This window comes from Myotis daubentonii, chromosome 7, assembly GCF_963259705.1.
Source record: "Myotis daubentonii chromosome 7, mMyoDau2.1, whole genome shotgun sequence".
Taxonomy (NCBI): Eukaryota; Metazoa; Chordata; class Mammalia; order Chiroptera; family Vespertilionidae; genus Myotis; species Myotis daubentonii.
The window spans coordinates 7206506-7233615 of NC_081846.1; the positions used below are offsets into that span (position 1 = coordinate 7206506).

The following is a 27110-nucleotide window of genomic DNA, read 5'->3' on the forward strand; positions in this document are numbered from 1 at the left end:
ACTGCACCCGGACAACTGGACGTCTAGATCAGCGGTTCTCAACCTGTGGGTCGCGACCCCTTTGGAGGTAGAACGACCCTTTCACAGGGGTCGCCTAAGACCATGGGAAAACACATATATAATTACGTTGTTTTTGTGATTAATCACTATGCTTTCATTATGTTTAATTTGTAACAATGAAAATACATCCTGCATATCAGATATTTACATGACGATTCATAACAGCAGCGAAATTACAGTTATGAAGTAGCCACGAAAATAATTTTATGGTTGGGGGTCACCACAACGTGAGGAACTGTATGAAAGGGCCGCGGCATCAGGAAGGTTGAGAACCGTTGGAAGGGATAGGAAATTTCACCGGGGGCCTCTGATATCAGTTCACGATTTTAACTAACCATTTTTGTCATGTGTTTTTAAAGAAGCAGCAGCAATAATTGTTTTAAAAGTAGTAACTTTTGTTCGCTATTGTAAAAGTTTGACTTTGGGTTATTTTAAAGGGTTGAAAAGTAAATAGCATAACGATGACTATCTTTTAATCTGTTTAAAGATTAGCTCATAATATTATTTGCTAAAAAATAAAATGGGAAACAATTTTTGTTAATTGAATACAGTTCAGCTAAAGTACCCTAAAAGTCTGCATGCAATATAAGTTCATTTTCTCAAGTTATAAGTATCTGTGGAAATTACAAATTAGAACATATTCTAGAGCAGAACAATGTTGCTATTTAATACCATTGATCTTTGGGCATTTTCCTAGCAGTAATGATGGATTTGCTAGATATTACTATCCTCTCTTTTTCCTCAGTCTTTTTTCTTTAAACCTTTACAAAGTATTACAGATGTCTTCCCCCCCCCCCCAACTTATCCCCTTCACCTGGTTCCTGCCTGCCCCAGGCCTTGATTTTTAAATAAATTTCACTATTAAAAAATAACACAGTGCGTCTCATCACAGCCAATATCCTGAAATGAATGTTTATATTGTTTCAAACAGTTTAAACCTGAAGTTTGAGACCACACCTTCATGTTTGTACCTGTTGTCTGTGTCCATAGGTAATGCATATATGCATTTAATTCTCTGGTTAATCTCTTCCCAGGCCCTTTCCCCACTTCATCAGTCTGTTCTATGTTTCCAAGCCTCTGGTTCTATTTTATTCATCAGTTTATTTTGTTCATTAAATTCCTTACTCATTTATTTTGATTTTTAGGTTCAATTGTTGATAGACATGCATTTATTGCCATTTTGTTCATTTTTTAAAGGCACATTTAATTAATATCAAGAGTGCAATATCAAAGGCCCAAAATATAATGAAGGAACACATTCCCCCATTAACACCAATGACAATGCTCTTTCAACAGGTGCCTGTTGAATGAAATGGGGATTTAATAAATTTCACTATTAACCCTTTGCGGTGGTATTAAATTTGGACATGGGTGTCGTACTGGTCAGAATTAATTTCCATTGAAAGAGCAGTGATACATAACATGCAAGATTATGAAGGATAAACAAGGTTTATTAATTCTTTTTTGGAACTACGTCACTACTAGTAGAATCACTACAAACGTTATCACTTTCTACTTCAGAGTCAGTATTCAAGGTGCCAAAATAAAACTCTTCATCGTGACTTTCAGATTCGCAGTACACTTCTTTTGGTAACTTTCTTTTTGCCATTGTGGAGTATTATTTTGAAATATCTTAACAAGCGAGAATGCCTAATTACAGTTAAACGTAATTTGTAACGCTTTATTTGAAATTCTGCGAAGTATCTCCGAAGCTTGTCGATTTCTTCACTCTCAAAAGGCGACGGACTCGCCACGGTGTTTTGCATGGCGAGTGTGGAACGACCGCGTTTGTTTATATTGAGTTTCGATATCTCCAATTTGTCGGGGCAATGTTTTGGTTCGTGACAAGGTCGCTTAGACACTTAAGAGCTTTCAGAGAAATTATGAACTGATACATGAATGAATAGAGTTAAGATTTGTACGGTTCCTTGCTGTGGTGGCTGAGAGCAGACATACGACCGGAACCGTAAAAAAGCTTTGGTGGCTGAGAGTAGACAAACGACCGCAAAGGGTTAAAAAATAACACAGCAAGTCTCATCACAGCCAGCATCCTTATACAATCTAGTCGTGAAATGAATGTTTATATTGCTTCAAACAGCTTAAACCCGAAGTTTGATTCCACACCTTCATGTTTGTACAGTCCTCAGTAAGATTATCTACAGTATTAGCAACCATTCAAAGAACAGACCATTGATTCAAACCACATTGATGTAAGGCTCAATCAAGTAATAGAGACCCCAAAATGAAATGGTTAAATATATGAACTACTTGGACTGATACCTATTAAGTAGTTTCTTAGCAAATAAAACCCAAAATGCAAAGCTCACCTCATTTGAGTTTTGACCAAGAAGTTCAACAACAATCATGGATTCCACAGTCTTATTGGCAAACTGATGTACAGTGTCTCTAAGTCGCTACGCTCAAGGTCAAGAGCCATGCATATTCCATTTTTACATTTTACTGGAATTTTACATGTTCAGTTTATGATTTTAAATCTCTAGGTTTTCATTCCTCCAAACTGTCTGAAGACAGTGTGCCACAGACTTAAGACTTGTTTCTCCCTCTATTTTTTCAAACAGCAACGTTTCTCAGGTGTGTACATGTCCGAGGAGGGGAAGTTTTCGGAGGCGGCCACTTCTTCGGAACAGCCCAACGTCATCAGGCCTCTGAAGCAAGGGGAAGGGGAAGAGAAAAAAGCCGAAACGCAAGGTTCATCCGGTAAGTTTTACACTAACCATTACAAGCTGGATAGGATAAGAATGTCGCTTTTTTGGCTCAAAAAGTCTGAGTCTTGGTGTGGAAACGAGTACTTGGCTGTCCCACCACAGCTTTCTCCTGGTGCTACGGTCAGGGAAGTCTGGACTGAGGAGTATGATTTGTTTACCTATGAGGCGTAAACTTCCAGGCACCCAGTGCATTTTGGGCTTGTTCCATCTACCTTTCACTTTTAGGAAAAACAAGTTGATGGCGTGGTCTACCACTGTTGATCTCCGTTGGCTGACACTGGGCTGCTGGCCTGGCTTGAGGTACTGAGCTTGAGCAGTTCTCTCTTGCATCTCTTGCTCCTCGGTTGCTGGTCGCATTACAAGGATGTTTTCCATTCGTGCAGACTCGTGCTGCTGTTGCTTTAGTATTTCTTCCCACTCCCGTAAGCCAGTTACATCATTGGAGTACAGGTCTGTGTACTTTCCCTCCAAAGCTTGCACATATGCTTCATACTGTTTCCATCTTAAAAGTTAAAGTGAACTCATCTCGCGCCATAACTTTGCAGTCTGTCTCACTCAGGCGAACCTTTATGGGAAGAGGTTCCTCCTTGGTCCTCTGAATCCTCTCTGCGCCAGTGCTGCCCAGCGCCCCCCCCCCCACCCCTCGCCCCCTGCCGACCCCCGTGCTCCCTCGTTCATATTTTTGATCTTTTACTTCTTTTTCTTAAAGAAGACCCTTTAGCATTTCATGTAATAATGGTTTGGTGGTGATGAACTCCTTTAACTTTTTCTTATCTGTGAAGCTCTTTATCTGACCTTCAATTCTAAATGGTAGCTTTGCTGGGGAGAGTAATCTTGGTTGTAGGTCCTTGCTATTCATCACTTTGAATATTTCTTGCCACTCCCTTCTGGCCTGCAAAGTTTCTGTTGAGAAATCAGCTGACAGTCGTGTGGGCGCTCCCTTGTAGGTAACTAACTGATTTTCTTTTGCCGATTTTAAGATTCTCTGTCTTTAACCTTTGGCATTTTAATTATAATTTTAATATATTTTTAAAGAATTAGCAGCAATAATTGTTAAAAGTAGTAACTTTTGTTCTCTATTGTAAAGTTTGGCTTTGGGTTATTTTACTTGCAAGATAAAGGGTTAAAAAGTAAACAGCATGAGTATATTTTAATCTGTTTAAAGATTAACTCTTAATATTATTTACCAAAAATTAAATAGGAAAAAACTTTTGTTAATTGAATACAGTTCAGTTAAAGCACCCTAAAAGTCTGCTTGCAATATAAGCTAATTTTCTTAAGTTTTAAGTGTCTGTGGAAATAAAAAATACAAACCAATTCAAATTAATACATATTCTAGATCAGAATAATTTTGCTGTTTAATATAGTTGATTTTTGAACATTTTCCTAGTAGTAATGATGGATTTGATAGATACTACTATCCTCTTTTCTTTTTTTTTTTTTACCTAAAAATACTTACTTTTGAAGACCATTCATTAATTCATCACAAATTCCTAAATCAACAAAATTTAGGAAACATTGACTTTATTTCAATGCCTATGTTGGTGCTAGGAAGTTATGCTGTACACAAGTAACTCTTTTAATTCTTACACCAAAAATAGTTTTTTAATTTTAAAGCTTAAATAAATTATGTAAGACTATCCAATTCAACTTAGTAGAGAAGTATAGAGTTCCTATTATGTGTAGTACATAATGCTGTATGCTATGGGAGATAAGAGGATGAATGAGATCATACTCTGTCTTTGAGGTGTTCTCTTTCTTTTTGTTCCTTTTGCTCCTTTTTATTTCCCCGCCTCCTTCTCTCCCCCAACCTTTCCCTCCTCCGGCTTTTTCTTCTGGTGGCTGCCCCAATGGAGTCTGAGCCTTAGAGGTGTTTTCAATCTAGGGGAGAAAGAATTACAAGAAATAAATAATAATTACACCCTTTCCTCATAGCTTAATTCATCGTGAACAAATTCCTTTCATCCTCAATGTGTTTGATGAATTTCTCCTCATCTTAGGGCTTATGTTTATATTTATCTAAACTTAAGAAGGAAATGAAGCTTTGCCCATTTTTTCTTAAAGAACAGGACCTTGGTTCAAAAATTGAGGTAGACGTTGAGCAGTCAAATAGTTGAAGGCTGCCAGTGGACCAACCATAGGCCTCACAGCTGGAGGCATACTGAAGCAGGACCTGAGTGTGGCATCTTCGGGTTTACCACAGAACTCTTTTATTTATTTATTTATTTATTTATTTATTTATTTATTTATTTATTTAAATTTTGTTTTATTGCTTAAAGTATTACAAAGAGTATTACATATGTCTCCTTTTTCCCCTCCTTGACATTCCCCCAGCTTCCCTTACCCCCCAGTGTCTGTGTCCATTGGTTATGCTTATATGCATGCATACAAGTTCTTCGGTTGATCTCTTACCCGCCCCCCCCCCCCAACCCTCCCCGGGCTTCCCGCTGTAGTGTGACATTCTGTTCAATGCTGCTCTGCCTCTGTATCTATTTTTGTTCATCAATTTACAATGGTCTTAATTATCCATAAATGAGTGAGATCATGTGGTATTTTTCTTTCATTGACTGGCTTATTTCACTTAGCATAATGCTCTCCAGTTCCATCCATGCTGTTGCAAATGGTAAGGATTTCTTCTTTTTTACAGCAGCATAGTATTCCATCGTGTAGATGTACCACAGATTTCTAATCCATTCATCTGCTGATGGACACTTAGGCTGTTTCCAAATCTTAGCTATGGTAAATTGTGCTATGAACATAGGGATGCATATATCCTTTCTGATTGGTGTTACCACAGAAATCTTACAAATTGAGAAGAGAAAGGCATTCGATCCAATGGAAACTTAGGCAAAACACATGTATAGACAATTTACTGAAGACTAAGTCCAAATAGCCAAGAAACATTTGAAAGAATGCTTAGTAATCTGCAAAGTGAAAATTAAAATACCAATGGAATATAGTTTATAGCTATAAGATAAGCAGAAATGCCTATAGTACCCATTAAAGTAGAATGTGAAGTGGTGTGATTATTTGGGAAATCTAACATTTATCTATTAAAATAAAAAATACATATACCTTTAGACCCAAAAATTCTACTCCTAGAAGTCTACTTGGTGGAAATTAACACTAGATTGCCCAAGGAAGTCATTTTGACTGCTTTTTAATTTCAATTAGAAAAACAATTATGTATATAAGGACACAATGTCTTAGAATTTTGTGACTTTTTGTACAACATATAAATGCGTTTATTAATAATTGTAGTTACCTCCCCCCTCCTTCATTTCCGGTATATATATATATATATATATATATATATATATATATATATATATATTATACCTATATTGCCCAAAAGCAGTCATTTTGACTGCTTGGGAAATTTTAAATAATCAAATGACTCTTATTATTGAATTGAGTAAATTTCTTATATGACCAGTTCGGCTCTGTATTGAAATAACAGTTTTCATTTTTTTCGATTACCGTCACATGATAACATACAAGTACATGATAAATTGTCGATACTTGATAAGTTGCAGTTGCTCAATAAGCTAAACTAGTACTTGTTATTCGAATCTTTATGCAGTGATACTTGTTCTAATAAGTTGTTTATTTTATTTCTTTTGCGCCCTAAATTCATGAAAGAAATGTCGAATAGAAGTGAGTTATTGGAAAAGCTAAGGAACATAAGTGAAGAGTGCTCCGATATTATTCTTTCACAATGCAGTCATTTTGACTGCTTTTGGGCAATATAGGTATATACTAAGTTTCAGTCTTTCTAGTGTTAAACAACTGGTTCATAAATACATGTGTACAAAAATGATTACTCCAACAATGTAGTGGTGAAAAACTACAGAAAGAAATTGAATTCCCTAAATAGAGCAATACCCCAATAAATTATGTTATATCCATACCATGGAATATTATGCATTTATTTAAGAGAATGAATTTGTTGATATTGTAGATGAGATGGTGGGATTCTTATAAAGTATTATTGAATGAGAAAAGGAAGACTATCAAATATTTCCACCCGTCCCACTTTTTAAGAATAAATAACAAAAACACATTCTATGTGTTATATACATATATATGAATGTAGGCCAAAACTGAAAAGGTGCATGCTAGGTTGATAATTTGAGTTACTTTGCAAGGAGTGGGAAGGTTGATGTGGGTGGAGAAGGAGAGAAATGTGCAAGATATGTAAAAGGAGCTAAGAAAAAGGTGTACCAAGGTTGAGGTTTGATTCCAGGTCAGGGCACATGCCAGGGTTGCCGGCTCAATCCCCAGTGTGGGGTGTGTAGGAGGCAGCTAATCAATGATTCCCTCTCATCATTGATGTTTCTCTCTCTCTCTCCCTCTCCCTTCCTCTCTAAAAAAAAATTTTTTTTAAGCATGCGTATAATTATATTTATGCTATCATTTCTAAACCTAATAAGAAAGGCAAAATCAGGGGCTAACACAGTTTGCAGGAAAGAAATATGACAAAAATGTCAAGAAATGGAAATAACTATACATAATTTTACTGGATATAAAAATTTTTAGTTTTTATTTGTTTAGTAAATGTTTATTTGTAAATAAATCAAACAGTATTTGACTATTTGAGTTAATTGCATGGTTGTGAAAAACATAGGGCTTAGCCCTAGCTGGTTTGGCTCAGTGGATAGAGCGTTGGCCTGTGGACTGAAGGGTCCCAGGTTCGATTCCAGGCAAGGGCACATGCCTGGACTGTGGGCTCTATCTCCAGTGTGGGGCATGCAGGAGGCAGTTGATCAGTGCTTCTCTCTCATCATTGATGTTTCTATCTCCCTCTCCCTCTCCCTCTGAAATCAATAAAAATATATTAAAAAAATAGGACTTTTAGTAATGTATGTGCCTATCAGGAGAGGCTAGCTTATCTCAGTAATAAATGACCCCCAAATCCGAGGGGCTTACCAGAAAGGCTGCTTTATTGTTCATGTTACACATCCACTATAGATTGGTTTGAGCTCTACTCCATGCTGTTTTCACTCAGGATCCAGCTTCTATTTGATACCCATTAATCTTGTGGCAGAGAAAGATGATGTCATGGTTAAGCATATGCTGGCTCTTAAAGCTTCTGTTTAGATGGGGCTCTTCCACTCATCTTTCACTGGCCAACCAAGTCACGTGGCTGAGCCTGCTGTCAATGGGATGAGGATGTATAAGGTTCCCACAGGGAGGTCAGTAAATATCTCCCCTGAGTATGAAGATCTGCGTCAGGACAGAGTGTTAATGAAGTATTTCCATGTAATCTTATTAGTGAATGTTATTAAAGCTTGGTGAATGAGAGAATTAGATGAGAGAAAAAATATATTTTTATAATTAAATAAAAGCTATTTTCTCGTCTATTGGGTGCACAAGTAAGAAATACTTCTTTGACTTTAGTTTCAATCACAGATCACAAACTATCCTTTACATATTCAGAAAAGAAACAAATGAAAACCCTTTTAATCTATATTTTGAAGCTAGGAAAAGTTAAAGTAGATAAAGGGGTAAGATTCGATTTTACCCACATATTTTATTTTCCTGAAGTTAGAATTTACACCAGAATTTATGTTGATGAGAAGTATATCATTTATCAAAAATCAGAAAAAGATTTCTTCCTTTAGAAATGACAGTATAAAAATAATAGTATTTGGTACTTTTTTTCCCCCTAGAGTTTTAAGTATTTGCTCATAAAGAATATTCCAAGTCAATTATATATGCAGCTATCAGTTTGGTTATTAAAATACCACTTTGGCTAGAAGAAAATTTAAAAAAGGCTCTCTAACATCTCATTTATACCATATGTAGCATTCTACCATGTTTTTAAAATTATTTTTATGTAGTATTCTACCATGTTTTTTTTTAATCCCACTTCACAGTTTAAATTAAGTTTGCTGCTGTGTAATAATACAGATGATTCCTGCAATATGCTTTATTTTCCAAACCTTTCAAAAATAATTGTAACATTATCTGAAAAGCTTCACCAGTACATTTTATATAGAGCAGACTAGAGGCTCAGTGCATGAAACTCGTGCACTGGTAGGGTCCTTAGTAGCTGCCAGCTGGGGCCTCCTTCTCTTCCCCCCGCTGACCCTGCCCCCTGGTCGAACTCCTGTTTGAGGGGACAATTTGCATACTACCCTTTTATTATATAGGATAATGGTAGAAGTCCCAAGTGCAGTTCAACATCTGTGGGTTAAGGGCAGAAGCAGCTGCATCCTTGATCAGTTATATGAGTCAGTGAGGGCGAGAATTGTGAGGTTCTCACAGGGGTTAATGCCAGCAATCTAGCTTTCACCAGACCCTTGGCATCAGATGGAATTTTTTTAAAAGAAAGGACTCACTTTTTTAATTTTTATTTTAAATCTTTATTGTTCAGATTATTACAGTTGTTCCTCTTTTTTTCCCCCCATAGTTCCCCTCCACCCGGTTCCCACTCCACCCTCTGCCCTTACCACCCCCCCCCACTGTCCTCATCCATAGGTGTATGATTTTTGTCCAGTCTCTTCTTGCACCCCCACACTCCCACACCCCTTTCCCCCCAAGAATTGTCAGTCCACTCCCTTTCTATGCCCCTGATTCTATTATATTCACCAGTTTATTCTTTTCATCAGATTTTTTATTCACTTGAATTTTAGATTCACTTGATGATAGATATGTATTTGTTGTTCATAATTTTTATCTTTACCTTTTTCTTCTTTCTCTTCTTAAAGAATACCTTTCAGCATTTCATATAATACTGGTTTGGTGGTGATGAACTCCTTTAGCTTTTTCTTATCTGTGAAGCTCTTTATCTGACCTTCGATTCTGAATGATAGCTTTGCTGGGTAAATTAATCTTGAATGTAGGTTCTTGCTGTTCATCACTTGGAATATTTCTTGCCACTCCCTTCTGGCCTACATAGTTTCTGTTGCGAAATCAGCTGACAAGCGTATGGGTACTCCCTTGTAGGTAACTGACTTTCTTTCTCTTGCTGCTTTTGCTCTTGGCATTTTAATGATGATGTGTCTTGGTGTGGTCCTCTTTGGATTCCTTTTGTTTGGGGTTCTCTGCACTTCCTGGAGTTGTAAGTCTATTTCTTTCACCAGGTAGGGGAAGTTTTCTGTCATTATTTCTTCAAATAGGTTTTCAATATCTTGCTCTCTCTCTTCTGGCACCCCTATAATTCGGATGTTGGTACGCTTGATGTTGTCCCAGAGGCTCCTTACACTATCTTCGTATTTTTGGATTCTTTTTTCTTCTTGTTTTTCCGGTTGGGTGTTTTTTGCTTCTTCGTATTTCAAATCTTTGACTTGATTCTTGTGATCCTCTGGCCTGCTGTTGGATCTCTGTATAATATTCTTTATTTCTGTCAGTGTATGCTTAATTTCTAGTTGGTCCTTGTTCAAATCCTCGAGGGTCTCAGTAGACTTATTGAGGGTCTTACTAAATTTATCGGCGATTTCTAGAAAATTCTTGAAAAATCTTATAAGTGTGGTTTTGAACTCTACATCCAGTAGTTTGCTTTCCTCCATTTCTGTCATTTGTGACCTGTTTCTTTGTCTCCGCATTTTGGCTGCTTCCCTGTGTTGATAGAGTGGCTTTGTGTGCTAGGTGTCCTATAGGGCCCAGTGGCTCAGCCTCCCCAATTACCTGAGGTGGACACTCTTGGTGCACCCCTTTGTGGGCTGTGTGCACAGTCTTGTTGTAGTTAAGCCTTGATTGTTGTAGGTATCACTGGGAGGAATTGACCTCCAGGCCAATTTGCTGTGAGAATCAGCTGTCTATGGTGGGAGAACTTCTTTGCTGGAGACACCCTTCTGGGACAAGACTTGCTTCAGTGGGGCTTTGGTCCTCACTGTGTCTGCCCCCTGAGTGTGTCCCTTATGGATCTGAGGAGTTGTAATCTGGATGGTCCCACTCTGACCACTGGGTACACTGGCTCTTGGATCTCTAAGGAGGTACTAATTTAGCCTCTGCCTGAGGCTACCCAGCAGGAGCTATGGACAGATCTGCAGATTTCTCTTCTTTGTTTGGGATTTGGAGGTGCCCAGATGAGGCCCAGGTGTGTAGCAATGCAAGCTGCTGTGGGACCTTGGGCCTTCTTTTGGATGTTTTGGGTCTCTCTGACCCATCTGCAGTTTGTTAGGTAATGTTAGATTGCAAAGGGCCAGGCCATTCATATGAAAAAGCCTCTTTGAACAGCTTGGGTGGGGCGGGGTCTCAGGGAATCAATAGGGCAGAGCATACAGCTATGGCTGCTCCTCAGTCCTGCCCTAAGAGGCCCTGGGTCTCAGTGTCCCGTGGTAACCGCTGCAAGCACCCTGAGAGAAAGCCGCCCTCGAGTTCTGCCTGCTGCCAGACAGTCCAGTTTCTCCCCATATGAGTCTGGGTCCCCAGAGACACGCCCGGAACTGGAGTTCAGAGTGGGAGCGTGTGTCTCCCTCCTGATTGAAAAAGACACCCGCATCCGCAGTTGCCAGCCCTTGCGGTGTGCACCTCCGTACCTCTGCACTTTACTTCCGCACCTCCTCTGAGTCTCAGTGTGCTTTTCTCTTTCCTTCTAGTTGTAGAATTTCCACTCAGCCAGCCTTCCTGTGGTTCTGGATGATGTCCGTTTTGTCTTTTAGTTGTATTTTTGAAGTGGTTGTGCGAGGCAGCAATTTCAGGTGTTTACCTGTGCCGCCATCTTGGTTTCTTCTCACAGGGGTTAATACTAGCAATCTAGCTTTCACCAGACTCTTGGCATCAGATGCGATTTTTTTTAAAAGAAAGGACTCACTTTTTAAAAAAGCTCCTCATTTTGTAAGGCAGATAAATATATTGTGCTTAACAAAAGAGCTGTACATCTGAAAACTTACTGGAAACTAAAAAAGGGATTACAAAAGAGACCATACTTTACCCTTGTCTTATATTTTAATTTAGAAAATGCATTACAACTTTCTCTTTATTTGAAGTACTAGTGCACTCTGCTTCTTCCTCTCAAAGTATTTGAGGTAGAATGCAACAAAGGCATATTAATAAGTTTAACAAGATAGGGATGAGTCATACGTTATGAAGGAAAGGAGTGTATAAGAGGATGAAATATGACTATATTTTCTTCTAGTGGGTCCTAAGAAGCTGGAAAGCATTAATAAACTTAATTTCTTGGCAAAAATTGGAGGAAAAACTCCCACATGCAGATGAATTAGATTTGGGGTATGAACCTGGGATGGGGGAGAAGAGAAGAAACCTACATCATATTAAATCCTGCACTGCAAGTGTAACATATAGGGAATTGACTTGAAGAGTTTTTTTGTTTAATATATTTTATTGATTTTTTACAGAGAGGAAGGGAGAGGGATAGAGAGTTAGAAACATTAATGAGAGAGAAACATTGATCAGCTGCCTCCTGCACACCCCCCACTGGGGATGTGCCCACAACCAAGATACATGCCTTTAACTGGAATTGAACCTGCTACCCTTCAGTTCACAGGCTGATGCTCTATCCACTGAGCCAAACCGGTTAGGGCTTGAAGAGGTTTTTTTTTTTTATAACTTCATACCCGGCAGAGATTCAAGTTGTCAAATACAATAGAGTAAGAAGAGAAACAAGTTTTCTTGGGGGCATCACTATGCCATTCCGGTAGTACCTTTCATATAAATGCCTCTGTGGCTTATGCATTGGTGGGGAGCATGACCTTGACATGAGCTCCAACTCCAGGATCCTTGTCGAAGTAAGTTAATACACAGAATATAAACCAAAACAGACTCACCGGAGGATATGCTTAGAGAGAGAAAGGGAGAGAAACATTGACCACTCCCCCACTGGAGATCAAAACCACAACCCGGTATGTTCCCTGACCAGGAATTGAACCAGTAACCTTTCAGTGCACTTTGAGCAAGCTAAGTTGATCTTTAGTTTCCTTTTCTGTAAAGAGGAGCTCAGAATACTGCACAGAGGATAACCTGGAACATAGAAAGTAGTTAGCAGAACTAGTAGTGGGGCAGAGATAGGAGGTCAGCATGACAGAATACAAAAGTATGTAAACAATGCCACAGACAGGACAGTTTATTCAAGTGATAAAATCTTATGATAAAATAAAACAACAAAGTGAGTAACATGGTATAAGTGTGGGGTTGAAAGGGCAAGTTGAGATTTGTGGTCAGAGAAGACTTCTCTAAGGTGGTGACATTTGAATTGCTAAGTCATTACTCTTATTCACCTCCTTTCTCCACCCCCAACCCCGCCACCCCCAGCTTCCAATTTGTCAACCAAGAGATTGCAGCATGTTACTTGGTGAAAGGTTGGGAGGAAGAATTGTGGATGATAGTAATTTGGAAAGAGGACTTGTTAATGGAGGGGTAGGAATGTGTCCACGGCTGCTGACTTAACCAAATCTCGTAAACCTTTCTCTCAATCCTGGAAGTGTGGCCACAGAGTAGAATCTATCCCCGAGTAGGAGCAGTTTCAATGGAGGTTTTTTAAAAACTGTAAACATGAGTACCAGGAGAAGTTTTCTGAGCTTATGCTAGATCAGGGTCCAACTGCCTGAGAAAAAACAGAATGAGACCAGCGGTCGCCAACCGGCGGTCCGCGGACCACTGGTGGTCCATGAGGTCCGAAAGGTTGGAGACCACTGGTTTAAGGAAACCTTTGGAGCAGCAGTCGCCAACAGGTGGTCCGTGGACCACTGGTGGTCCGTGAGGTCCGAAAGGTTGGCGACCCCTGAATTAGACAACAACAGCCTTTATGAATAGACACTCAAGAGTGGGTAGTGTGTGTGTGCGCGTGTGTGTATGTTTGCCATCACATGAAGGTGAGAGAGAAGGCTGCTAAGAGTGGGAAGAGATAAGAGAGGAGTCCAACTGGATATCATTTAATTGGAACAAAATTGAGAGCCCATAAATAAAACCACATGTATATGGGCAAATAATTTTTGGCAGAGGAGCCAAAAATATAAAATGGAGAAAAGAAAGCCTCTTCAATAAATGGTGAGTGCTGTAGAAGCCAGAAATAAACCACAGTGCTAGTTGAATATCAAGGAAAAATAATAATCTAAAATGTTATATTTGTCGAGGATAGTAAGTGAAAGTACTTCCTATACAAGATAGATGAGAATTCCCTGAACTGATGGAGATGAAGAGCAGGTATGGTTGTTTGAAGTTTGCATGGCCTTTCACTTCCTTCCTCTACTTGGGTTATAAATGCAGATAGCCGAAAAGGAAACTTTAATTGAGTCTCCCCCAATCTTTTACTTACCAGAAAGAAAGAAAAAAAAGCATTTGCCATTATGGATGCAGTTCTCAAAATCTCAGTAGAGGGCAGTGTTGGTTTTAAAACCACAGGTTCCTCATCTACAGTACATTCATTACTGGGCTGCATTTGTATTTGCAATGAAAAGGTAAACTCAAGCCTTCTCAGTCTTACCTGAAAGTTGGTAAATATCAAGTCTGGAAACTCCCAAGGACCTCATCCAGGTCTGGCTGGTTGCAGCCCAGAGGAGACAGATAAAGCAGCGAAGAGAGCACTGGAGGAGGTGAGTGGCAGACGGTAATTTCAGGCCCTGCACTAACTGGTAGACAGGAAACTAAGCCTCCTTAGGCCTTCATCTCATCTGCAAAAGAAAAGGGTTGCCCTATATGGTCCTAAATCTCCTTGTATTTAGAAAATTCTGAGATTTTAACAAATTCTGGGTCTAAAAGGCTGAGGAATTTCTCATGCTCTTGGCCAAAGGAACAAGTAACATATCTAAGTATTAAATTATTAATAATTAAAATATAATTTAATGTTAGAAGAATTTTAATATAGATTCCAATATTAAACAGCCTTTAAATCAAAATGTCAAATCTGTTCTACCAGGGAAATCTCAGAGCCCTCCTTGGCATCTGTGTGAGCATGTTGTGGTTAATTTCAGTGACTTCAAGCATCATCCAAAGACATCTTTCCTCTTGGTTGCTAGCTTGCTGGAAATGAGCAAAATATGTTTACACAGGATGATCTAGAGAGAGGAGGTTGAACCATTATCAATGAGGGATGTTTCATGATAAGAGACTAAGTCCCTCACCTCGCCTTGTAGTTAGCCAACATTCACCATAATTGTGCTTCCGTAAAGGTCACTCTCCACAGGGATTTAATTAGTTCAGTGTCCTATTACCCTTACCTCTTTTATCTGATGCGCTTCCCTTGCCATATTTATTCGCATTGCAAATTGAACTGAAAGTCTCTCTATAAAATCTTGAGCCAATTATTCAACTCTAGGGCCCCAGTAAACCGTAGTTTATCTCTGCATGGACTTGACTTCTAAGGGTTGACTGAGAGCCAATGAACCGCTGATGGTGTGAAGCTATACTCCATTACCCCAAACGTTTTGACATTATACGCACCGCTCCCTTCCCTCCAAATTGCTTTGCTTTGCAGAAGAAAGGTTTCCTACTCCGGCCCCCTCCCTTTTCTACCCCGCAGTTCTGTTGGCTTTTCGGGCTTATTTCGAATATCCAAACTTCCTGAAATCTACACGGCTCGCGGGCGGGTGCGCACACACGCGCTCACATCCTCGCTGAGGCACATGCGCCCCCCAGGCGGCTCGGTCTCGGAGCGCATTCCATTCTTCGCGCCCGGGCACGCCCCTCCGCTGCGGGGATTGGTCGGCCCGACCCGCTCGCCCAGGCGCGACTCCTGAGAGGCTCAGACGCCTGCCAATCCCGCGGCTGTCAAAACAAGGCTTCCCTCCCTGTCACAACAGAGCGGAGCGGAGCGGAGGCCGCCGCCGCGCTTCCCGAGGTAGCCGCGCCGTTGGCCGCTGGCAGGTGACGGGTGCGCGGGGCTGCGGTCTCCCGGCTCCGGCCCCTCTCCGGCCGCGCGCGTCCCGGCCTCGGGGGCCGCCCAGCCGGACGCCGGTGCCTTTTGTCTGGCGCGGAGCGGGCATTCGCATCGCATTCCGGACACCTCCCTCTCCTTTCGCCTCTCCTCCCTCCGTTCACTCCGCTCCCCACCCGCCGCCCCAGCGGACAGCCAGCCTCCTGGACTGAAGCGCGGACGGCTCTACCCGGCGATGCCTCCGCTCCAGAAAGTTGCAGCCGCGGCCGCCGGGCGGTGAGACAAAGTCTGGCAGGGCCGCCTCCCGGTGCAGGAGCGCAGCGTGCCCAGCGGCCGGACTCGCTGCGGGGCGAGCCGTCTCCCCGCGGAACCTGAGGCGCCCCGACATGGCCGAGGGCGCGGCTGACTGGGAGGGTCCCGCGCCGCCCGACGCGGCCGGCGGCGAAGACGACCCCCGGGCGGGCCCGGACGGCGCCCCCGGGGACGGCGGGGCGGTGGCACCCGCGGGCCGGTGGAGGGACCGGCGCAGCGGGGTGGTGCTGCCGGGCGCCGCCGGGGCCCCGGCGGACAGTGAGGCTGGCCTCCTGGAGGCGGCGCGGGCGACCCCCCGGCGCAGCAGCATCATCAAGGTGAGCGAGGCGGGTCCCGCCGCGGGAGCGGGAGGGGGCTGTGGGTGGGCGGTGGGTGGTCGCCGGATGCTCGGCATTGTTTTCTCCCGCCCCCTTCATTTGCAAACCTTCCTGCCTCGCCCGGAGGTCCGCAGCCTCCGCTCTCGGCCGGAGAAGCAGAAGTGACTTTCCCCAGGGCAGTGGAGGAAAAGTTCCCCTCTGCGTCTTTGCGTTTCGATGGATCTCTCCTCATTTTCTCCGAAAGCGTCACTGAACCGTTGATGGCAGGCGAAGGGGAGGATTCAGTAGAAATGCAGACCCGGGGGGTTGCGCGCTGCCCTCCAGCGAAAGTTCACACCCCCTCCTCCCCCTGCCCAAGAAAGGAAATGCAGTTTACCCTCCAGTGAAAAGAAAAACCCTCTGGCGTCAAACGGTCCCCACATCTCAAGAAGCGGGGATTTTCCTGGTGGCAGGCAGAGTTTTCAGTGGACCGTTCGGCAAAGCACAGAGCGATGCGGGGCCCCGAGTGTCTGCGCTGGGAGGGCGCGAGCGGAGAGCAGTCGCTCTCCCAGCATCACACCGGGCCGGTGGTCACCACCACATCCAGGGAAAATGCTTCTCTTCAGCCATCTGGCAAGATTTTTATAAGCCTCGTCCCTCTCTTTTCTCTCTGTCTTCCTTCCACCTGGGGCTTGTTTCCTGTTTGAGATTTATTTCATCTTTTGGATGCAGGACATCTGGGTAAGGTCTCCTAGGAGTCAGAACTCTCCCACGGGCTCTGGGAGAGGGCCTCAGCGTAAATGCATGGGAGCAGTCATGTGCATGTGAGAATCAAATCGATTTTGGCAGGGCAGTCAGTATGAAACTATCTATATAGTTTGGCACACACACACACACACACACACACACACACATATGTACATAACGTATATATGTGTGTGTACATATATATGCCAAGGATGATAGTGTAAGACGGACTTGGAACTTACTCTTCAAGGTGCGTGGTGTGATACATTTAGAAGCCTTGTTTAGGTCTGAGCTGCGTAACCACCACATGGTGCTGCCTCTTTCTAAAGCTCTGAACTGGAGCGCCCAGCACCAGTGTGGGCAGACTGCGCCCACAGTACATGCACCCAGCGCCAAGTATGGTCTAGGCTTTCCCCCAACACGGACACACCGACGTTTAAAACCAACAGGGAGATTTCTATAATAAAAGAAGAGTGGGTGGTAGTTGCAAATAACTTGTAGTAGTTTTCTCTGTGATTTTAGCTTGTGAAAACGGAGTGTTCTTTTCTGGGTGTGAATTTGGATTGAAAGGATATGATTACTTTTCCCCCTTTTAATCCACAGATCAGACAGCATATTGTTTTGAAGTTTAAGACATATAACAATTAGGAAACATACATTTTTCCTTGTTTTTTAAAAATATTTTTTCATTGAGGTAAAATTGACATACAACATTGTATTAGTTTCAGGTGTACAGTGTGATTTGATATTTGTATACGAAATGATCCTAAGTCTAGTTAACATTTGTCACCATATGTAGCTACAGAATTTTCTTTTTTTGTGATGAGAACTTTTAAGACTTATACTCTTAGCAATTTTCAAATATGCAATGTGATGTCATTAACTATAATCACCATGTTGTACATCAATCCCCATGACTTATTTATTTTATAACTGGGAGTTTGTACCTTTGGACTTCCTTCATCCATGATGCCCACCGCTCCACCCTACCAGTCTGTTCTCTGTATCTTTCTTCTTTTCCTTTTAGATTCGACATAAAAGTGAGATCATACAGTATTGGAGGAAACACAGTTTGGATTTTAAGATATTAATACTAAATGTGGTCCTGTGTATAAGAACAAGCACCACAAGATAGTTTAAAATATACCATCATAAAAAGCAGTGGGCTCTATTGTGTTGTAAAAAAAATAAAAGGAATGGAGTATAGGAAATATACAAATCCTTGTACTTAAATTGCATTTTCTAAATTGTATCATGTGCTGGTAATGGTGCCTTTTTGGTTTTGAAGTTTCTTTTGCAGACAAGAAAAGAGGGGACAACTTGATCTTTCCTCTATTTAATAGTAAAATAAGCATCTAATAAATGGCCTTTAAGAACAAAGATGGTAGAAAATGAAGTGAATTACTATTATTTAAATTAGGTTTTATTGAAACAGTGATATATACATACGATAAAGAAAATTAAATGTTGCAAAAAAGTATGAAGGAAAAATTCTTAGCCACTCCACACTCACTTACATAGTCCACCCCCAAGGCTGTTAACACTTTCTTCTGTATTCTTCCAGAAATATTCCATGCATGTATAAGCACATGTATCTGTACATATCTGTGGTGAACCTTTGAAGCTTCCCTTTTATATAATAACAATTGGTTAGAGTTTTACAGACATATCTTCAGATTTGCTCTAAACATTTTTGATGCCTGGAAGGTTGTCTAAAGTCATTGAGATTGGTCAGTTAATTGTCAGGTATAACCTGGTAGGTCATAGGTGGTGGTACCGGGGGTCTGTTCCCAGAGGCCTTCATTCCCATCCAGTGGGGAGAGAGCTCTGTTTCGCCCCTTACTGATATCAGGGACCTTTCTGTTGACATGAATCTGCTGCCCCCTGGTTTGTTTACTTTAACGTAGTAAAAATGGAAGTTTCTTAAAAAGGTCTAGATTACATAGGAAATATAGAGCACATGTTCTGTATAGACAGCAAATGCACTCTTCATAGTATTGCCAAGAGTGCTTTTTATTTGGCATTGAAACATTCACAAAGAGAATTTTGTTCATTTTTGCTGGGGTCCAACCCCAGCAGGTCCAGGGGTCCCCAAAGGTGTGGACGGAGTTGGCGAAGAAGGAATGACACGGAGACAGCGTTCAGTTGATCAGCAGCCTAGCCAGGATCTCTAGCCAGGATCTCCAGCCAAGTTCTGGTCTAGATCTCCAGCCAGGTTCTGTGTCCATGTTCTCTTGCTAGGTTCTCCAGGTTCTCCACACAGGTTCTGTAGCCATGTTCCCTCTCTAGGTTCTCCAGCCAGGTTCTGTCCAGGTTCTCCAGCCAGGTTCAGTCACCAGGTTCTAGTCAGGTTCTTTTGCCAATTTCTGTAGTCAGGTTCAGTCCAGGATCTTTTGCCATGTTCTCTCGCTAGGTTCTGTCTCTAGGTTCTGAGGCCAGTTTCTGTCCAGGATCTTTTGCCATGTTCTCTCCAGCGAAGTTCTTCTGTCTCTAGAGAACATTCTGTGTAGGTTCTGTGCCTAGGTTCTGTCTCTCTTGGTTCTGTCTCTTTCTGTCTTGTTACATCAGTATTTATACCAGTTGATTCAATCCTATCAATGTCTATTACAAAGGTTAGGGCGTTTCTTATCTCCATTCCAGGGAGTAAAGATTATGTAGCTTAAGCATGATTGTTCGTAGTTAAAGTGATTAATTACCCGCCTGGCACTTAGTTGAGTGGTTTTATTCCCTCCCTAACTTCAGGGGAAAATCCCTACCTGGGGAAACAACCTTTCTCGGAGAGGAGACCTTGGTTAAAACACATAGTGCCAAGAAGGTGAGCAAACATTTTAAGAAGAGTATGCCATATATGCCAGGTCCTTTGAAACAGCAAGGATGGACAGGCTCCCGGCACATTTTATATTAATCATTCTATTAAATATTGTTCCAAATAGCCTTAGTGCAGTAATGATTAGTATTCATGATAATCCTGGAACCACTGAAAGATTGTGAATCATCAAATATTAAATTCTTTTCAGCTCAATTAAGGCACTGTTTCTATTCTAATTGATTGAATGCAAATTCTCTAGTAACTTGAATATTAGATGAATCAGAATAGTGCATTTCTCTATCATGTCAGAAAACAGACTGTCTTGTATATTAATAAGAGGAATGTTTTTAGCAAATTTGCCCTCTCTAATTTATGAAAACATGTGTTTAGTTGAGAAAACAATTTCCTTTATAGCTGATGAAACAATAACATCATTTATCTTTACACATATTCTTTCTACCTAATTGTGTTCCTTCACTTATATGCCCAGTCCTAAATTTTAAAAAAGCTTAACATGAGAATTAAACAAGGTTCTCTTTAAATTGCCCATTTTCCCTGTGTTATTTTAAAAAAATCCTCACCTGAGGATATTTTTCCATTGATTTTTAGAGAATGTGAAATGGAGGGAGGAGGTGGGGAGAGAGAGGGAGAGACCCAAGCCAGGATGGAGACTGCAATGTGCCCTTGACCAGGAATCGAATCTGAGACCCTTGCCGATGCTCTAACCAGTTAGCATACCCAGCTAGAGCTCCCTGGGTGATTATTTTTGACAGCATTGACACTGATAAATGTATGTGTTTTGATAAGTGCATTGTTGTTACCACAATATTGCAGCAGACTTCATCTTCATTGCTTCGTGATGACTTGTGGTTTAAAATGACATTAGTGGTTGATTAACATTTTGTGCAATTTTTATTAAAAAAAATAAAAAAAAGACATTAGTTACATGCAAATTGATAATATCTAATAACTATGTACTATTCTGCATTTGAATATATTTCTACTTAAGAAAGTAAACCATTTGTCTATTGGGTATTTCATATCATACTTACATGTTTAAGATATTTAACATTTTGGATTACAGCTTATCCTATATAATAAAGAGCTAATATGCAAATGGTTATCACGCCCTCATGCCGCACCAGAACTGCTCAGACACTTAATACGGGGGAGAGGAATGAGCTGGGGAGAGAAGAATGGGGATCAGCCAGGCACAAATGAGGCGAGAGAGGAAAGGGGACCACCCAGCTTGCGGCCTGGGAGAGGGACAACCCGCCCACCCCGCGGTCCCAGGCGCCAGCGGCTGTGCCTGCGGCCTGGGAGAGGGACAAGCTGCCTGCCCGCGGTCCTGGATGCCAGCGCCTGTGGCTGTGGCCCAGGAGAGGGACAAGCTGTCCTCCCTGCGGTCCTGGGCGAAGCCGCCCACCCATGGTCCCCTGCGGCTGTGGTGGGCCAGAGGGAGGGAAGCCTGGGTCTCAGGTGCCTGCAATCTGCTGGAGGAGGGAATCCTGGGTCCTGGGTGTGGGGCGAAGCAGAGGCTGTTAGGGGCTATCAGACTAGTAGGGGAGCAGTTAGGGGCGATCAGGCAGGCAGGCAGAGGTGGTTAGGGGCCATCAGGCAGGCAGGCAAGGAAGTTAAGTAAGAATGAAAACTGATGTAAACATTTTAGACACCCTATAGGTTAAATAGGCTTCTGTAGATTGGCCTGGGAATGAATCAGCATTTATAGGCTTTTTTTTTTTTTGCTGGTAGAAATATGTATTAAAAGTTCCAAATAACTTATGGGTGAATTTTGGGGACACAGCCTGACTATACAATGGGGCAGGGTAGCCTTGGCTCTAAGGCAGCAGTTCTTAACCTGTGGGTTGCGACCCCTTTGGTGGTCGAACGACCCTTTCACAGGGGTCGTCTAAGACCATCCTGCATATCACATATTTACATTACGATTCATAACAGTAGCAACATTACAGTTATGAAGTAGCAGCGAAAATAATTTTATGGTTGGGTCACAACATGAGGAACTGTATTTAAAGAGCCAGAAGGTTGAGAACCACTGCTCTAAGGGGTGCCATGAGCATGCCCTGTGGCTTCAGTCAGGGTGCTCCTCCGAGGTGTGAGTCAGCTGCATAAATAGCATTGAACTTCTTGGGGTGGATCTGTCTTATAATCCCAGTAACTTCAGTCAGAGTGTTGACCTCCTCTGATGTTGCCATAGTCACATGGTCACATTTCACCTTAGAAATGGTCACTTCTTCCTGTGGTGCCTCGTTGATGTCATTTCTCATAGCCCTTCTGACGAGAATTATGAATGAAATTCACACAAACAGCCTTGTCCTATTTTGATGAAAGATTTTAGAAGTGCCTGTTGATTAGTTTTTGCTACTACTGTGAGAATTTACACTATTTGTTTTCTTTGGAAAATATATTATGGTTCAAAAAGTATAAATGAATTACACAGCCTTTGAGGGGTTAAACAAATGTACATTGTAATTACGACTGAATAGTTGTTTTCCTAACCTTTTCCTTTTTGCTGAAGAGAAAACATGTAATGAAATTCTGTACAGTAAAATGTCAATGGAACACATATTGCCGGATAACACCTCAGGCACAGTGGGGTGTTATGAAAAGACATCAGGGGACAGCCAACTTCACCTTTTCCTTCGTGCTACTGAACAAACAACCGGTAATGCTGGGGTGACCGCAGGCAGTAGGCCTGGGAGTAGCGGGAAGAAAGAACTGCAGCAGCCTTCCCTGCTTCTGGAGTGACCTCTGCTGAGCGTTCATAACAGTGAACATTAAGCATCATTCCACTTTCAGGGGCCATGTCCAGACTGAGACGTGTATAAGACTGAACAGTAAAAACATATCCGGCTTACAGTGACTACACAGAACTAAGTGGCAGGAGTAGAGTTTTTTTTTTGAGTTTCCCATTGGGAGTTGCCCATAGGTTATTAGGTGGGGAGAGAGAATAATTTGATTGTGACTTACAATCTACATCTAAGGTAGTAAATCAGTAAACCTTATTATAGTAAGACCTGTCAGTTTTACAAAATCTCATGTTTTGATGTGTTTTAATAATGTAAAAAAGTTTATTTGTATTTTTTTTATCCCTTGTTTAGCTTAATTATCTCTATCCCAGTTCATCTCTGAATCCCAGTTCCTATAATAGGGTACAATGGACAGAATTTATTGTAATTAATGAGTATTCTAATGGGATAATAGCTATTAGGACCAAATGTTCAACTTCAGTAACAACAACATTCTGTTTTGTTTTCAGTTTTGGACAATGTATTCTGTATTTCAGTTAATATTTGGCAGTAACAAAATCACAGTGTGACAAAGTATTGGAATCATCCTTTGAATTTAAAATGGCATTTGATTTGTGGTTTTATTGGCTGTGTTTAAGAGCAATACAATCTAGTTTATTTTTAATAGTGCCGTTTTAACTCACCTCACTAATAATTACTTTGAGAAAAGTAGGCTTAGACATAGTAAGTACAAAAGAATCATATTTATACTATCATTATCACTCCAGGAAGAAGAAAGGCAAGTTAATTTTGAAAACAATAAAATCTATTCAAAGCAAAACAACTAAACTATTTCAGTGTTTCCAAAGTTTTTAAATTTGTATTTGTAAATTTATGCAAGTGTATAGCTATTATAGGAAAAAAATAGTATTTTTTTCTCCCTTAACTATACAACTTTGTATTCAAAAGTTTAAAATACCTTTGAAAGAGAGTATCTGCTTTGTTAATACTTTCACGTTGACCTGTTCAAGGGCCTTTAAAAGGATGTTAAATCTGTAGTAGGCTAAGTACAAGGCAATATGCAAAGTAGTTGAACTTGTATTATTGTGTGCTAAAAGTAATGGTTAGAAATGATAAGATTGTATTCAGAACACCTTCCCTGCTAGGTGTTGAGGGAAGTAAATGCACAAGGAAGGCAAAAGGAGACAAAAGAACACTTTCCTATCAGCTGGGACCAAGATGACAAGGCAGAACTCCAGAAGCTGGATCTGATCACATTATTGGTGCTTTTCCCTAAGACCCAATTATTTCAAACCAAAGCAGGCCAAATAGCCTGTGTGGCTTAAAGCCCACACCTCACACCCCAGATCTGTCAGCTGAAGATGACGGTGGGCTGCTTAGGGGCCCTCCCCTTAGGGCCAGAGAGTGAGGTGTCAGCGGGCAGAGAATGTTTCCCCTCTACCATAGCTCAGGCTGGGTTAGGGTCTGGCTCCAGAAAAGGGCAACTGGGTCAGAAGGGTCAGCGCAAACTGCCCTCCTCTGCTTCCCAGCAGGTGAGGTGGGTGTTGGTTTCAGGAGAGGGAGGGAGGGTAGGAGAGAGAGAGAGAGAGAGAGAGAGAGAGAGAGAGAGAGAGAGAAGACCATGCGATGTGCACTTTGCCTTTAATCTCTGAAAGCTTCACCTCCATAAAACGTAGCCCATTAGTATCCTTGACCTTGCAGTTTCTTAAACATTTGTCAGGACTAATTTTTGGAGGAGGGTGTAGGGGTGGAGGTCGGGACCAAGTCAACACTCCCTAGAGGCTGGTGTATAAGATGCAAAGACATCAGCATTTGATGAACTCCCATTTTGAAATATTTTGGACTTATTGATTCTGTGCTATAATTGAATATTATATATTTAGGAATGATATTAATAATTAAATAGCTTTCTATGTTTCATCTAGTAGATAAAACACAGTAACATCTTGAAGACATTTTTCTACTGAGGAATTTTCTTTATAATAGCAAATGCTTATATAATTTGTATTATGAGTCTGGCGTCATTCTAAGCACTTCATGTGCATTAACTCAGTCAGGCCTTACAATAACCATACGTGGTGAGTATTTTTATTATTACTTTCATTTTGACCGACGGACTGATAAGTGACTTGCCCAAGGTCACCTAGGTAGTAAATGTCAGAGCCAGGAAATAGACTCTAATTGTCCAGCTCCTGAGGTTGTTTTTAATCTTTATACTATACATCTTCTTTTAAAATATATATATATTTTTTTAATTAAATCTTTATTGTTCAGATTATTACATTTGTTCCTCTTTCCCCCCCCCCATAACTCCCCTCCTCCCAGTTCCCGCCCCACCCTCCGCCCTCACTCCCCACCCACTGTCCTCATCCAAGGTGCACGATTTTTGTCCAGTCTCTTCCCGCATCTCCCACACCCCTTTCCCCTCCAAGAATAGTCAGTCCATTCCCTTTCTATGTCCCTGATTCTATTATGATCACCAGATTATTTATTCACTTGATTCTTAGATTCACTTGTTGATAGATGCATGTTTGTTGTTCATAATTTGTATCTTTACCTTTTTCTTCTTCTTCTTCTTCTTAAAGGATACCTTTCAGCATTTCATATAATACTGGTTTGGTGGTGATGAACTCCTTTAGCTTTTCCTTATCTGTGAAGCTCTTTATCTGACCTTCAGTTCTGAATGATAGCTTTGCTGGATAAAGTAATCTTGGTTGTAGGTTCTTGGTATTCATCACTTTGAATATTTCTTGCCATTCCCTTCTGGCCTGCAAAGTTTCTGTTGAGAAATCAGCTGACAGTCGTATGGGTATTCCCTTGTAGGTAACTGACTTTCTTTCTCTTGCTGCTTTTAAGATTCTCTCTTTGTCTTTTGCTCTTGGCATTTTAATTATGATGTGTCTTGGTGTGGTCCTCTTTGGATTCCTTTTGTTTGGGGTTCTCTGCGCTTCCTGGACCTGTAAGTCTATTTCTTTCACCAGGTGGGGGAAGTTTTCTGTCATTATTTCTTCAAATAGGTTTTCAATATCTTGGTCTCTCTCATCTTCTGGCACCCCTATAATTCTGATGTTGGTACGCTTGAAGCTGTCCCAGAGGCTCCTTACACTATCTTCGTATTTTTGGATTCTTTTTTCATTTTGCTTTTCCAGTTGGGTGTTTTTTGCTTCTTCGCGTTTTGAATCTTTGACTTGATTCTTGCGCTCCTCTGGTCTGCTGTTGGGTGTCTGTATAATATTCTTTATTTCAGTCAGTGTATGCTTAATTTCTAGTTGGTCCTTTTTCATGTCCTCCATGGTCTCACTATACTCCTTGAGGGATTCATTAAATTTATCGGCGGTTTCCATAAAATTCTTGAAAAACCTTATAAACGTGGCCTTGAACTCTATATCCAGTCGTTTGCTTTCCTCTGTTTCTGCCATTTGTGACCTTTTTCTTTGTCTCCGCATTTTGGCTGCTTCCCTGTGTTGATAGAGTGGCCCTGCGTGCCAGGTGTCCTGTAGGGCCCAGTGGCTCAGCCTCCCCAGTTACCTGGGGTAGACACTCTTGGTGCCTTGGTTGTTGTAGGATCACTGGGAGGAATTGACCTCCAGGCCAATTGGCTGTGGGAATCAGCTGTGTCTGAAGTGGGAGAATGGTCCCCCTCTGACCACTGGGTAGAGTGGCTCCTGGATCTAAGGAGGTGCTAATTCAGCCCCTGCCTGAGGCCACACAGCAGGAGCCACGAAGAGGCTCAGCTGTGAAGCAATGCAAGCCGCTGCGGGGCCTTGGGCCTTCTCTTGGAAGTTCCGGGTCTGCCTGGCTGGGCTGTAGTTAGGTACATTCGCAAAAGCCTCTGCCGCAGCCTGGGTGGGGCGGGGTCTCAGGGAGTCAAAGGGCGGTGAAAGCAGCTATGGTGATTCTCCGCGCCCGGAGCCACGCGTCTCAGTGTCCCGGTAACGGCTGCAAGCACCTCTGAGGGAAAGCCGCCCTCAAGTTCGCCCGCTGCCGCCTGACAGACCAGCCTCTCCCCGTATGAGCCCTGGGTCCCCAGAGACCCGCTGGAACCGGAGTTCAGAGCAGTTGGGAGCTTGTGATTCAAAAAGACAGCCGCGTCCTCAGGCGCCACCCCCGTTCTGCGCGCGTGAGCCGCCGCTGTACCTCTGCACTTCACCTCTGCAGCTCCTCTGGCTCTCAGCGTGCCCCTGTTTTCTTCTAGTTGTGGAAATTACACTCAGCCAGCCTTCCTGTTGTTCTGGACGATGTTTGTTCTGACCCTTGCGGCATTCTTCAATTGTTGTGTGAGGCGACAATTTCCCGGTGTTTATCTATGCCGCCATCTTAGTTTCTCCCAACACCGTTGCATTTTGAAGTTATTTATTACATATTCTTACAAGCTAATATCTTTTTAAAGAATTCTCGTGATTGGCCAAGAGCCTTAGAACAGAAAACACGCGAATTCTCGTGCTCTGTCCGCAATGTGTTAAAGATTATTTGAACACTTTTTTTTCTTTTTAGTTTTATAACCTTTCATGTACAATGCCCATGATTTTACATTAATTTTGTATTCCACTTTCCCTTGAGAGGAGTGGAACTCCTGGTAATATATTTTTACTCTTTGAACAGAATTAGCATCTT

The 27110-nt window shown here is 41.7% G+C and overlaps 1 protein-coding gene and 1 pseudogene across 1 annotated transcript in view; one reads left to right on the forward strand and one right to left on the reverse strand.

The window, feature by feature from the left end:
* Nucleotides 1-2778: 2778 nt before the first annotated feature.
* Nucleotides 2779-15952, reverse strand: LOC132238789 (pre-mRNA-splicing regulator WTAP-like; annotated as a pseudogene).
* The window catches only part of PLCL1 (phospholipase C like 1 (inactive)), a 248814-nt gene continuing 237173 nt past the window's right edge, over nt 15470-27110 (forward strand). The window contains exon 1 of the mRNA XM_059702628.1: nt 15470-16193. Coding sequence (XP_059558611.1) covers nt 15951-16193 — 243 coding nt within the window. The 5' untranslated portion in view covers nt 15470-15950. The remainder of the gene's footprint in view (nt 16194-27110) is intronic.